Consider the following 14,746-nt stretch of genomic DNA (forward strand, 5'->3'; position numbering starts at 1 on the left):
CAATCTTGCACTCCTGAGTTAAAATAAGGCATCATAATAACACCCACAAAGAGTGAGCTCAAAACATCAATCAACATATTTCTTTCCACTGTCTGAGATTTTTAAACAGGCAATAAATCAATCAAATGTCACTGTATGGTAAACCATACTGTCATCATGAGAGACACATTTAAAAAGAGAACTGTTTACATTCTGCAATTTTTCCTAATTTATGTTTCCATTAAAAGAAAACTTTTTGTGCAATCTGCCACAGCCCAGGTATCCACATACAAATAGAATTTTCCAAATTGTTTTGTTGAAGTTCATTTCCCATATATCTATGGTATCATGAATCCAACACTAGCATTTAAATGCTAATCAAATTCCACGGGCATACCAGCAAAAAGACTGTTCTCCATGTCTCCTGCCAAACCCCATCAAAGTGTGGGCTGGAATTGTTTTCCCTTACTCAAAAGACAGTATGTGGCATACTGAGTTTGAGAAATCTTTCCCTCAAGCCATGTAATTCCATGTTCTAAGTCCAAAGGGGATTCAGGATGGCCTTTTGATTTTCCAGTTTTATTCACTGCATCCCCGTGGCCTCTAAAATCATACAACAGGGCTAAGTAAAAAGATAACCCCTGGTAAGAGGTTTAAATGATTGCCTGCTGGAACAGGTTGGATTTGTACTGTAACTAGGACACTGTCATCATGTTTAAAATAAGTATTCCATCAGAGCTGCATCATTAACTCAGGGTTCTAATATTCACAGCACGGGCTCTACAAGTAGAGTCATCAGTGACTCAACTCAAATGACAAATGGTGGTGGAAAAATAGGGGTATAAACAGATAATTGTATGGAATTCTTGAGTGTTCCTGGATTAAATATTTAATAGGCCTGATCTTACACTATCGGTACCAAGGGGCAGAAGTACAAAATCCACAAGGAACAGGGTTTGATGCTGCAAATACCATTTTTCAGGGGAACCTGGAGTTAGCCAATGCAGCCAAACCACTGGATAGGATCAAACCAGGAGTGGGGCGGGGCAGGGCAGGGCAGGGCAGGGCAGGATATGTGATGATTTATCCAAGCAGCCCCCATATGTAGAGTTCTTATGGAGGCCTGACTGCAACTGAAAGGTCCCTGGATTCCTGACAGAATCCAGCCACAATGCTCTGTTCTGGAGGTGAAACAGGGCGTCGCCCAGTGTGCCCAAGGAGAGAAATTTGCACCCTCTTGCATCAGTGAAAGTGACTCTGGCCCTCCGAATCTATTTTCTGATTCTGATATATTTGCGGAGGACCAAGTCCTACTGTCTCTTCTGTGGAGTGGATGGTGGTTTGCTTGCACAAGTAGGGAGGGTGGACATCAGAGGACTGTGCAGAGACTGCTATGGAGCCTAGTTCCATGGGTTCCTTGTGTGCCACGTCAAATGAACACTTTGGGGATCAAAGGGATTAGCAGGATTGTGGCTAGTGAATCCATAACAATGCAGATTCACCAGTCATCTCCTCAAGAAAAGCAAGGACCAATAGCTACAAGGGTTACTGAAGCCCTGAGGCTACATTAAGCTACTCAGTGGTTCTTGCGGCTTTCCACTCATAAGTATCCTGGAAATCCCATTTTCATAGTTTAGTTACTCCAATTGTGAGGGGCCTCGGACTTGCCCCCTATTGCAGCTGATATGCTGAAGCACAACCATCTTTGCATTTTGCAAATCCATTACCCTTTCTGACATATTAAATAGGCTCATATGAAAAAAACATTTTATTTTAAACCAGAGGTATTTTTGAATGACAGCCACTGCCAATAAAATTTCAGCTGGTGACTTAGGCTGGGTCTACACTGGGGGCGGGAGATCGATTTAAGATACGCAAATTCAGCTACATGAATAGCATAGCTGAATTTGACGTATCCGATCCGACTTACCCCGCTGTGAGGACGGCGCAAATCGACCGCCACAGCTCCCCTGTCGATGGCGCTTATTCCTACCTGGGCTGGTGAGTACGCGCGTCGATTCTGGGATCGATTGTTGCGTCCCGATGAGACGCGATAATTCGATCCCCGAGAGATCGATTTCTACCCGCCGATCCAGGCGGGTAGTGAAGACAAGCCCTAAGTTTTACATTTCAAAGACATAAATACAATAAATATTGGTGTGCTTAGAAGAACTAAGATAGGTAACACACATAAAACAGTCATGGTTTACCCTGACGACTGCTTCCCAAAAAGACAAACAGCAGAACAAATGTAAGCTCCAGTGCAAAATAACTGGAAATCAACTGATCTAAAGCAAATAGTTTCGGACAGTATTAGAAAAATATGCACTTAACTTTACTACCATGAGTAGGCCCAATGGCACCTCACCCCTACAAGAGTTAAGCACATGCATAAGGATTTGCAAAGTTGGGGCCTACGTGAGAATCTCAGCTTATATTGAAAAGAGAAAGTAAATTTCTAGCCCTCAGAGAAAAAGTTTGAAAATGCAGACCCCACTGGCTCAAAAACCAGAAGGTAAATAAAAAGAATCCCAAATTTGTTATTTTTAAGCCAATTTCACTAATTTTTGGGGCCTAACTCATGATTTTGAATTCTTGGGGCTAGCAATACTGTTCTATCCAGTTTCACTTTCATGTTTTCAGATCTGCAAAGTTTAGGTTAAAAATACTACAGAGACTGTTTCTTTTTTAAAAATAACTAATTCTGTTGCAGTTTTTAAAATGTCATTGAAACATTTATATTGGTCTTAGGTTTTGTAACATACTAATTGCCGGGCCAGATTTGGAGTGACCATGTCCCTTTAAAGTTTAATAAAATATGGGAGCCAAAGGCTGAAGATTTGAAGAGTATGTTTGTGGATGTTTACCTCCTCATGAATAAGAGAAAGGGAAAATAGGATAGTAGCTAAAAATACTTACCAAATGGATGGAAAGGAGTTGCTGTTTGCAGCACCAGAGGCAAAATGGCCACCTTAGGGCTGTAGCTGCTTCTCTCCACCAAATATAAAGGACCAGCTACTAGAAGACAGTGCTAGGCAATGCTCCTTTAAGACAGTGAGCCCATGCTGGGACAGATCAACACTGACTTCACAATTACAAAGGAAGTTCCTAGGGAAAGAGCTGAACTTGCTTGACAGACTGACAATTTACAGCAATATCCTGAATGAATTTTAATGAATTAAGTTAAACCTTATGGAATTAGTTTCAATGTCTTTTGAGTTCACTGAATTAAAAATGCAATTGTGTATATGATACTGCGGAATTTTTCATATTTCCATGGGAAGGATAAACAGGAGAAAAGCAGGGCGTGGTTAGGCAAATTCACACAGGTTGTAACATCTCCAGAGAAGCCACCCCCTTGGAAAGGTACGTATATACTAGTTCAAACTGGATTCTCTAGGGACTCTCAGACATAGAACGAGGTTTTGGATAAATAGCCTGGTTTTAAACTGGTTCAAGGCCAGCAGCCCTGGTCTAGGGAGGTCCCCAATCCTTAGGGTAGGGTCGGAAGGACTGAGCCTGCTAGAATCCATGTTAGGATTGGGGTTAACTCTGGTAAACTTATTAGCATGTGAGTAGGTCCTTTTCTTGTTTTTACCATTTTCTCTGTAATGCTTTTACCTTAAGACTAAAATAGGCTTGTATAGAAAGAACTGTGTGGTATTTATAACTGTACCAGTTGCACCTGCTAATTGTCTCTGAAAGCAAGCAAGCAGGTGTTATTGGGCAACATGTATATGCTGGGAAAGACACATGGAAAGCAGGAAATGGAGCAGCCTGGAAATACCCCAGTCAAAAGTGAGAGAGATGCGGGACTCCACCCGGAAAGGCAATGGCTGGGGAGCAGGAAGCTGAAAGTGAGTGCCCTTGCTGAACCACTGAGGGGAAATTGAGCTGAACTGTGACACTTCCACTCCCGGGCCAGTTTTGCCACTAATTTCTATGAGGCCAGGATTTTACCCTCAGGAGCAAATTGGTAGACAACCCATGGTTTGCAGAGATGGAGGCTGGTGTGATTGAGCTTTCTTTGATATTATGTTTCCATAACAAAATTCTAGAAGCTCTTTAGACATCAGCTACTTCCAAGAGTTAACATTTACCATCTACACATCATAGATTCATAGAAAGAGTTGGAAGGGACCTCAAGAGGTCATCTAGTTCAACCCCCTGCTCAAAGCAAGACCAATCCCCACTAAATCATCCCGGCCAGGGCTTTGTCAAGCCTGACCTTAAAAACCTCTAAGGAAGAAGATTCCACCACCTCCCTAGGTAACCCATTCCAGTGCTTCACCACCCTCCTAGTGAAAAAGTTTTTCCTAATATCCAACCTAAACCTCCCCCACTGCAACTTGAGACCATTGCTCCTTGTTCTGTCAACATTTCAAATGATTATATAATAAAAAAAAAACACAGAGTCACCCTATTTTGAAAACATCACTTAAAAAGACCAGTTAGAAAGCCTTCTCTAATGATCTGAAGAATTATTCTCTAACAAAAAAATTGAGAGAGTCAATGTGAAATACAGGAATATTGTGCTTCAAGAAACTGTCAGTTCAAATGATTTCATCCGTCTTTCCCCTACCCATACACCATTCTCAATTTACCTTTTAATTTAAATGTACTGTCTTAGCATCATGCCTTGATATGTAGCAAGCTCTCCCCTCTTAAACAAAATCTGCTGTTTATAAATGTAAATGACTATGTACTTCACTTCCTAGGGATTAATGAAACACAGAGATGCATGATATGAATGGTTCATATAGATAGCAGGAAGAGATGCCAATCACCTTTACCTGAAGTGGGAGACTTGCAACGCTCTAGCTCCAGGGAAACTGGACTGTCAGTGAGTTCAGTCAGGCCTGAAAAAAATTGAGTTAAAAAGTTAAGTTAAAATCTAACAGGGTACACTTCAACTTTCTTGGCTGACTTCACATCATAAATGAGATCATGTAAAGAAAGCTTGAAAGTTAAATGGTTGTGGTATGGCTCAATTCTACTCAGCCTTGTAAAATTGATATGAAAATAATTCTGCATATTTTCAACTTCTGAGGAAAGAAAAATAACCACTCAGGCTAGGTCTCCACTACCCGCCTGAATCGGCGGGTAGAAATCGACCTCTCGGGGATCGATTTATCGCGTCCCGTCGGGACGCGACAATCGATCCCCGAATCAACGCTCTTACTCCACCAGCGGAGGTGGGAGTAAGCGCCGTCGACAGAAAGCCGCAGAAGTCGATTTTGCCGCCGTCCTCACAGCGGGGTAAGTCGGCTGCAATACGTCGAATTCAGCTACGCTATTCACGTAGCTGAATTTGCGTATCTTAAATCGACTCCCCCCTGTAGTGTAGATGTACCCTCAGGTTGGAAAGAAATAGTGACACAGAAAGAAGAGGAAATTGAGTAGGAGTGACAAAACAAAAAATAGCCCAATCATTTAAATATCAGGTTCTTTAGATTTATTCACACATGATGGTTACTTTTGAGAATTAGATGTAAAGATGATGGTAATGCTATCTGAAAGTAACAGTAAATGTTTATGATGCAAGATAGTTTATACATTTGTTTTAAACACACATGGACACTGTTTAGGGATTTAGTTGTGACTGTAAGCCACACACTGCAGTGTGGACAATGCAGTGTTACGACTTCCCATTGGGACTTCTGGGGCATTGTGCTTCAAACAGGCACAATACCTTTTGCAACAGAGTATTCACTCCCATTTGCACAGAGCTATGGACTCTCCCCATCTGAGGCCCTAGTCTATAGAAAGCTGTTTATACTCAAGATTTGCTGTAAAATTTCCCACCATATCTGTATCACTGATGTGTGACCCCTCTGGTGCTAACAGTGGGAATGCTAGCGTGGGCTGGCTGCTGGTATTTTTACTACTACATAATCTAGATCTGTTCTGAACAGGGATAGACACTGAGTCAAAAATACAGGGTCTTGTTTTCCAGAGCTGCTATCACTGGTGGAGCTATTCCCGTACTAGAACAATGAAGGGAGAATTTTTAAAAAATCCAATCTAAATCAACCTAGTAATGCTAGGACTACAATTGTGTTCAACTCTTGCACAGGGGAATGTCACTATCAAGATCTTAGTGTTTAGGATCAAAGAACCTGAGCACTGCCTCTAATTTTTCACTTTCAATCAACTCTGGGTGCAATTAATTATGGAAGTATGATCAAACGTAGGCATCTGATTTTATATGAAACCTATAACCTGTATTGTTTGCACCCACTCAGAATCAGATACCGGTTATGAATATGTGTTCAAGCCTGACTAGGTGATTTTCATAAGAATTATGGCCAACCTTTTCAAACCTGAGTGACTGATGCTGCGGTCCTACATCCATAATTACATTCCTAAATAAAATTGGTCGGATTTTCAGAAGTGCTGAACACCTGCAGCTCCAGTTAACTTCAAATCAAAGATATTTTTGCAACTTAATAAGCTATGGCCCTAGTCGATATACTTGAACAGGATCTAACTGTGACAGATGTGGAGCTGCTTTTAGATAATTTATGAATATTGTACGTTAGCCTGATTATTGGGATGTTTGCTGTATGAATCTATTGGGTTAATTTATTAGAGGGCTGTATGGGAATACAGGCAGGAAGGAAAAGAATGGCTTAAGATAGCCACCTTAGTAAACACTTAACAGTGGTTAAGGGACAATGCTAGAACTATTAGCTCTGATGAGTTTGCCTCTGTCTCCTGCTAAGGACTGATTTTGACCTGAAGGTTCAAAGCCCACAAACACAGGGGGTATCAGGAGAAGCTAGGCCTGCTCATGTCTCCATCACAGGATGGCAGGATTCTAGCTAATATAGACAATTGCTTAGACTGTTGCTTCAAAATCCTTTTTCTCAAAAAGCTTTGTTCTTACAACAAAATAAGCAATGCTTTGGTTTTTAAGGAGGCTGTTTGGTCATTATGTACCACGGATCATAGTTCTCAAAAGAAAGAACTGCAGGTGCTTGAATGCAGACAGACCTGCATGGTAAAATTGGTGGATATACAGGGTACTGCAGTCCAGGGCCCTATATAAGGGTATGTCTTCACTACCGACCGGATCGGCAGGCAGAAATCGATCCAGTGGGGATCAATTTATTGCGTCTAGTCTAAACACAATAAATCGATCCCCGAGCGCTCTTCCCTCGACTCCCGTACTCCAGCTCCGCGAGAGGTGCAGGCAGAGTCGACAGGGGAGTGGCAGCAGTCAACCCACTGTAGTGAAGACACCGTGGTAAGTAGATCTAAGTATGTCGACTTCAGCTACGTTATTCACATAGCTGAAGTTGCGTAACTTAGATCGATTTCCCCCCGCCCCCCAGTATAGACCAGGCCTAAGAGTGGGAGATTTGCAAAATTCTGCCAGAAGAGATGTAAAAGCATGAGGCCAAACACATGAGGATGTGTGCTCAGAGAAACCAGGAAGGGGACAGAGATGCAGTTAGCCCTGTTACTGTGACACTAACATACAACACTTGCAGTTGCTTAGTAACATCAGATTTATTAAAGGCCTTTAAGAGACATAATTCAGAGAATGGTTTACATCTACTCCAACAGGCTTTAGATAAGTAAAAGTAAAAATTCCCATAAAAGCCTTTTGACAATAACAATATCATTCAATTGTGATTCACTTGTGTTTATGGTAAGTTTTCTAAATCTTGTACAGTTGATGACATATCAACATGAGATTTTGTTACTGAGTATAACACATTTTATATGAAAGTCAATGTCAGTGTAAACAATACAGTCACTAAAAATAAAGGAAACACACCAAAACACATTAATATACGTTACCATTCTGAAAAACCTAAAAAGCAAATACAATTAGATTGTAACAATTCCCTTATCTTTATCCCTATTGTGCTAACCTACTACAACAAGTATAGTGTTCTATAATACAGAAACATAAGAATTGCCATAATGGATCAGACCCATGGGCCATCCAGTCCAGAATCTTGTCTCTGACAATTACCAGCACCAGATGCTTCAGAAGAAGATGCAAAAAATCCTATAGTAGACAGCTGTGGGTTAATTTGCTCTGCATGAAGGTCTTATTCTAATCTTCACTGGTTAGCGACTGGTTGAAGTACTGAAGCATGAGATTTTTTTGCTTCCAAATTCCTTTTTGCATTAACTATTATAACTCTGATACAATGATCCAAACGTTCTTTGAATTCTAGTAAATTCTTGACTTCATTACATCATGTGGCAATGAGTTCCACAGTCTAATTATATACTGATTGAAAAAGTATTTCCTTTTATCGGTTTTGAATTTGCTACCTTTCAGTTTTATTGAGTATTCCCTTGTTCTTCTGTTCTGCTTTCTCTATACCATTCATTATCTTTTACATATATATTATCATGTCCCCTCTCTTTTTGCCTCCTTTTTAAAGTTAACAGTTAAAAAAATTTAAAGTCTCTTCCTATGAGAATTTGTCTTTGCACTTAGTCTTCCTTGCCACTGCTCTCTGAACCACCTTTCTTCAGGAAATCTCAGGAGGATAGACACTAAAATTACATTATAGAAGGAATAGCAGTGACCACTACAATCAAGGTTGCATTTCTGTTCCAAACTAAGGTCCTGATTTCAGTTGCTGAGAACTTTTTCTGAAATTTTTAATTTTCACATAGAAATTTCCTAGGCTTAATCTCTGCCCAAAGCTGAAATTTTTGGAAAACTTGATTGAGAAGAAATTATTCAGCAAATGTTGAGTTCAAGTAGAATGAAAAAAAACCCTTCCGTCCCTCCATCTTTGAGAAGATGTGCTTTTTAATGTTTTAAGTAATTTTGATTTTACCAAGTTATGACCTTGTGAAACTAACACAGTATGTATGCACAGTACATTGTGTATAATATTTTTTGTCTGTACTGCATATTGCTAAGGATGAGTGAAAGTTTGTGCTGTGTTTACATACATGGCTAACAGCTAATTATTATTTATCATATGTATTGCGGTAGCACTTAGAGGTCTCTGTCCCACTGTGCTAGGCATTGTACAAACATATAACAAAAAGAGGCTTCCTTCCCCAAAGAGTTTCTTGAAAGTTTGAAGGGGCTAGGATTAGCTGATGTGCACTTTGTAAGTTTTGCTAGAGAGAGGCCCACTCTGATGGACCTTAGGAGTTATGCAGCTGGGAAAGGTGCTTTCCACCTTCCTCAGCTGCGTAGCTCCTGAGTCCCAGAGCAGGATTCCCTCCTGTGGGCTTCCTAAGGTGTGTGAAACAATGTTGTCTAGTCAAATCATTCCATATTATTACCACTTTGTTGAAAGACCTGGAAGAGCAAAGCTCCTTTTAAAAATGCTTTTCTTCTTAAAAAATAAAAACTCTACCTTTTCTCGCTGATGTGTAGACATTATGATATGGTGTTAATATACTTTAAAATTTAATATATTTGAATATATTTAAAACTTTATAATGTTTCAGTGTACGATTATTCATATTAGGCACACATGTATAGCATCTTGTAACATATCAGGGGGTAGCCGTGTTAGTCTGTATCTACAAAAACAACAAAGAGTCTGGTGGCACCTTAAAGACTAACAGATTTATTTGGGCATAAGCTTTCGTGAGTAAAAACCTCACTTCTTCGGATGTTGATCTTGTAACAGTATATTAATTACACTGGATATTGTTCTTACACAAACAGCAATATATTAATTATAAAATAGAGGAACAGTTAACATTTGCTAGCATATACAGATAATCTAGAGTAACAGATATTTTAGCTTTGTCATTAACTTGCTCATGCTCTGAATTGCACCAAAGGAAGATTTTACTGGTGGTTGAAAAGAAAATGTAGAATACACAGGGGAAAACAAAAATCATTAAAATATATACCTTAGGGAGAAAAGAACTTATTACAGAAAAAAGTCTGAGTAGAATTTTTAAAAATGCCTAAGTTATTTAAGAAGCAAAATCCAATGATTTTAAATGGGACATTGGCTCCTAAATAATTTAGGAGAAAAGAAAAGCATTTAGGTGCTTTTGAAAATTTTATTCTATGTCAATAAAGACATACTGACTGTTATGGCACTAAAATTAATGTAAAGTATAACAATTGAAAATAATTACAAGATGATGCCTTTGTATTTAATGTAGAAATATTCTATATTGTACTGTATTTATGAAATAAGAGGTAATCTTGTAAATATACTGTAATGAATAAGCATAAAGTGCAGAGTTAGGTAACTCCTTGAGTTCTTATCTGTGCAAATGTAAATATTCTCCTGATTTATGGAATACTATATGCATTTTGATATCCAGGAATAATAGTAGTATTTACTTGTTTCAGTGGGAAAATGAAAGGACTTTTAACATTTTTACCTAAGTTTTATACTCATGACTTATTTAACAGTGTATGCCTGATGTACAAAGTAATTCAGTGTTAAGATGGTGCATATCCTTCCACTATAAAATTGATATTAGGTAAAAAAGGTGTGAATGGATAAATTACTGAGAAGTTAACTGACATATTACACACACAAAAAATATACCAGAGCAAGGTTATCTAAAGTTAATAGCCACTGATGATTAAGTCGTAAGTTGTAAACTGCACCTGAATCTTAAGGAAAGGTATCCCTTTTCAAAAGGAAAGGGAAGGAAAGGGATGACACACTTGCCACATTTCAGGAAAGATGCGGACAAATTGGAGAAAGCCCAGAGAAGAGCAACAAAAATGATTAAAGGTCTAGAAAACATGACCTATGAGGGAAGATTGAAAAAATTGGGTTTGTTTAGTCTGGAGAAGAGAAGACTGAGAGGGGATCTGATAACAGTTTTCAAGTACATAAAAGGTTGTTAACAAGGAGAAGGGAGAAAAATTGTGTTTCTTAATCTCTGAGTATAGAACAAGAAACAATGGGCTTAAATTGCAGCAAGGGAGGTTTAGGTTGGACATTAGGAAAAACTTCCTAACTGTCAGAATGGTTAAGCACTGGAATAAATTGCCCAGGGAGGTGGTGGAATCTCCCTTATTGGAGATTTTTAAGAGCAGGTTGGACAAACACCTGTCGGGGATGGTCTAGATAATACTTAGTCCTGCCTGGAGTGCAGAGGACTGGACTCGATGACCTCTTGAGGTCCCTTCATAGATTCATAGACGCTAGGACTGGAAGGGACCTCGAGAGGTCATCGAGTCCAGTCCCCTGCCCTCATGGCAGGACCAAATACTGTCTAGACCATCCCTGATAGACATTTATCTAATCTATTCTTAAATATCTCCAGAGATGGAGATTCCAGTTCTAGTTCCAGTTCTATAATTCTATACAGGCTCTAATTACATGATCCTACACTATTTTTCCCACAGGACCCTGCCTCTTTTAGTGCACAGAAAGGCTGGTGTTCACTTAATGATAATCCATTCAATATTTAGTTTTCTCCTGGTTGTTCAACATGCAGCCCCAGGTCTGATTTACTGCACACTATTCAAATTGCGCTCAGAAGACAACATTATTAATTTCCTGATGGGCTTTTATATGGTTCTTATCACTCTAATATCTGGGTGTTTCACGAACATTGATTTATTTTCACAACATAATTATATGGTGAGGAGGGGGTATTATTTCCACGTGCAATTCAAGGGGTTGATTATCATTCTGTAATGACCCATAAAATTTAGGTCTTCAATCCTTTTTTCTTTTTGTTGAGACACTTGCTGATGGTCTCTAAATTGATATGTCTGGAGGCTGAGTACTTAGAGTTCTCAGTGAAACGTCCCTGATTCTGAAACTTGCTTTTTCCAGTGGATCAAAGGCACTCTAGTCTGTTGAGCTTCTGGACACTTTGCAAAGCCTGTCTATTTTCTCAGGCTTTTGTCTTATAAGATGGACTAAAAGAGACTGGATTTCTCTTGCCGTTTGGTAAGTTCTCTGATATTCTATTGCTGAGACTGTGTCACTTTACTTTGGGTTAATGCATGTGTTTTATATTTATGTCCCTGTATCTAGAGGCAGCTAGTGATAGGCACAATTTGAACTCAGTTAGGAAATACTATGCATTGTCAGTGGAAAACCTGGTTGTCGTATTAGGTTTGGTACACATCCTCATTGCGACAGATACTGCAGAATCTTTGGGGCCATATTGTATTAAGTCCATGTATCGCTATGGACCAGGGATTGTATGCAACTCCAGGGCAGAGGATTACCACAACTCCTGCAGAAACCAAAATCAGTGTGTGTGTGTGTGTGTGTGTGTGTGTGTGTGTGTGGGGAGGGGGGGAGTAAGGTGAGTCACCTGGGTTGTAAACATCTCTAGATAGGTACCACCCCTGGAGAGGCTTGAATATACTACTTTAAACTGGATTTTCCAGAGACCAACAGACAAAGAATGGGCTTTTGACTGCATTTAAACTCACTTGGGACCTTCTGTCTGATACAGCAAATGAACAGGACCTTCTGTCCAAGGGGGACCAAACCCTTGCAAAAGACTATGGCCTACTAGGGCCCCATCAAACAGGTTGGTGACTCCTGGTATGTTTAGTGTATGTTTAAATCTGTTTATTGTTTTTATTATGTTTTCTCTGTAACTGCTGGCAGTGCGCACTGTTCATAGCCTTCGGAGAGAAAGCAAATGCCATTAGGCAGACTGGCTTACTGGGGATATCACTGTGTATGGCAGGGGGCTGTGCAGCCTTAAAACTCCCAGTCAGAAGGGAGTGGGACAAGGTCCTTGCTCAGAGACCTGACTGGGCACTCCTGGAGTAAACCATGGAAGGGGAACAGATGTAGTTACTCTGAAACAGTGACACTCATTACAAAGGAACGTGGCTGTCAGCAGTTGCAATGAAAACACAATGGGTTGGAAGCAGAGAGTCAAAATCACCCTCAAACCAGTCCTCACTCTTCTCCTCAACCTCTTACTCTCCTCAGTTTCCTTCCACATACTATATAGATATGTTTTGGTCTCTCTATAAAAAGAGCCCAGACTTGATTCCACTTCCCCTTCAAATATATCACCCCATGTCCCTTCATCTCCAAACCCACTGACTGTGCTATCTACAATGGCTGTCTGAAATTCCTCTTCTACAAGTCCATTCTAGGTGCCTTTCAATCTGGCTTCCACCCCCTACAGTCCACTGAAATGGCACTCATCAAGCTCTCTAATGACCTCTCCTTGGCCAAGTATGAAGGCAGCTACTCCACCCTCATCCTCCTTGACTTATCAGCTGCCTTTGACAATGCCGACCTTTTGAAATCCTGTTATCGCTAGGTTTCTGTGACTCTGTCCTCTCCTGGTTTTTCTCTGACCTCTTGGATATCTCCTTCAGTGTCCTTCTTGGTGGGTCATCTTCTTGGTGGGGGTCACTGAAGGCTGCTACCTTGGCCCCTTCCACTTCTCCCTCTATACCCTGTCTCTGGGTGCAATTTAATCTGCAAACATGATTTTGAATACCATCTTTATGCTGCTGACTCACAAATTTGCCTCTCCACTCTGGACTTGTCTCCATCCAAACTAAAATCTATGTCTTTCTGGATCTCCTCATGGATTTTCAGACCAGGGTGCATATAAATCTGGACCCTTCTTGATGCACATCTCTTCCAAGAATCCAACCATTCTTCTCTCTCCTCTCTGCCAAAACTCTTCTCCAACACAGATCATCATGCTCCTTGACTACTGTAATCTCCTCCTTTCTGGCCTCAATGCCTGCAAGCTTGCCTTCCTCAAATCCACTCGAATCACTGCTTCTAAGATCAGCTTCTTGGTTCATTCTGACTATGTCAATACCCTCTTTAAGTACTTCCATTAGCTCTCCTTGTCCTCACAAAGCTCTCCACTGTTCAGGCCTCAACCTACCTAGCTTATCACAAGGTTGACTCCCACCTGTGCTCTGCCAATAATGCTAGCCTCAATTTCCCAATTCTCTGCTTCTCCAACAAGCACTTTTGTGCTTTCTCTTTTGCCACCACTTATGAGTAGGGAAAACTTCCAGTCAGAATCTGTAAAGCTACTGCCATATGCTCCTGAAAACTCACCTCTTCTGTAAGGTGTACTGTAAAGTAGAACCTGAGATTAGCTAGGGAAGTGGTAAGCTGTGATCATTACTACTGATCAGCTAAGAATTGGTGTGCTCTATTATATTTCTTTGTGACACCATCTATCCCTCCCAATCCTTGCCCACTTCTTTGTTTCACCCACCTGTTATGTCTTGTCTTTTAGGCTGTAAGTAATTTTGGGCCAGGGATTGTCATTTATGATGTTTGTACAACACATACTGCAATAAAAATGTTAAACAATGAACAAAATAAAATTCCCGAGGAAATGGAGAAGGCAGATGATGGAGGGAGCTTTCAGCCAGATACCCGAGTGACCAGTCAAAGTGCAAGGATTAGATGCCTATGCTTTAGTTAGGATAAGTCTAGGGAGATTTTAGGGAGGTCTTTTCTGATTTAGGTATTGAAGCTGGAAAGCATACAATACATACTTTGAAAAAATTGTGGTAGCAGTTTGTTTCTCCATCTTCCAGTTATGGATGAAGTAAAATTAGCAGGAATTGGGCAATTATGTTTTAAAACATTCTATGTCATAGGTGTTATTCCTCTCACAAATCACATTCCTTTAAACGAGTTACCAGATTTATGACTGGTCTCACATTTAGTGAACAAATGGTTCATATTTTTAAAGCTTCAAACATTTTACCCACTTTCAGTACCAAATCCATTGGTATGGATGGGCTAAATATTGTAGACTGGAATTGTGTGGACAGCAGGTGAAGAGCAATCAGCATGGAGAAAGGGAACAGATCATCTAGTGT

At 40.1% G+C, this 14,746-nt stretch overlaps 1 protein-coding gene across 12 annotated transcripts in view; it reads right to left on the bottom strand.

Annotated features, from left to right (window-relative positions):
* STXBP5L (syntaxin binding protein 5L) overlaps positions 1–14,746 on the bottom strand; it is a 398,900-nt gene that overhangs the window by 68,940 nt on the left and 315,214 nt on the right. For 9 of the 12 annotated variants that reach the window (XM_065586857.1, XM_005292701.5, XM_065586846.1 and 6 more), the window contains one exon: positions 4,773–4,838. In XM_065586857.1, coding sequence (XP_065442929.1) covers positions 4,773–4,838 — 66 coding nt within the window. Of the gene's footprint in view, positions 1–4,766; positions 4,839–14,746 lie in introns of all 12 variants that reach the window. The other 3 variants (XM_065586863.1, XM_005292697.5, XM_065586804.1) reach the window with 1 other exon arrangement.

The sequence above is a fragment of the Chrysemys picta genome, chromosome 1 (genome assembly GCF_011386835.1).
Source record: "Chrysemys picta bellii isolate R12L10 chromosome 1, ASM1138683v2, whole genome shotgun sequence".
Classification (NCBI taxonomy): Eukaryota; Metazoa; Chordata; order Testudines; family Emydidae; genus Chrysemys; species Chrysemys picta.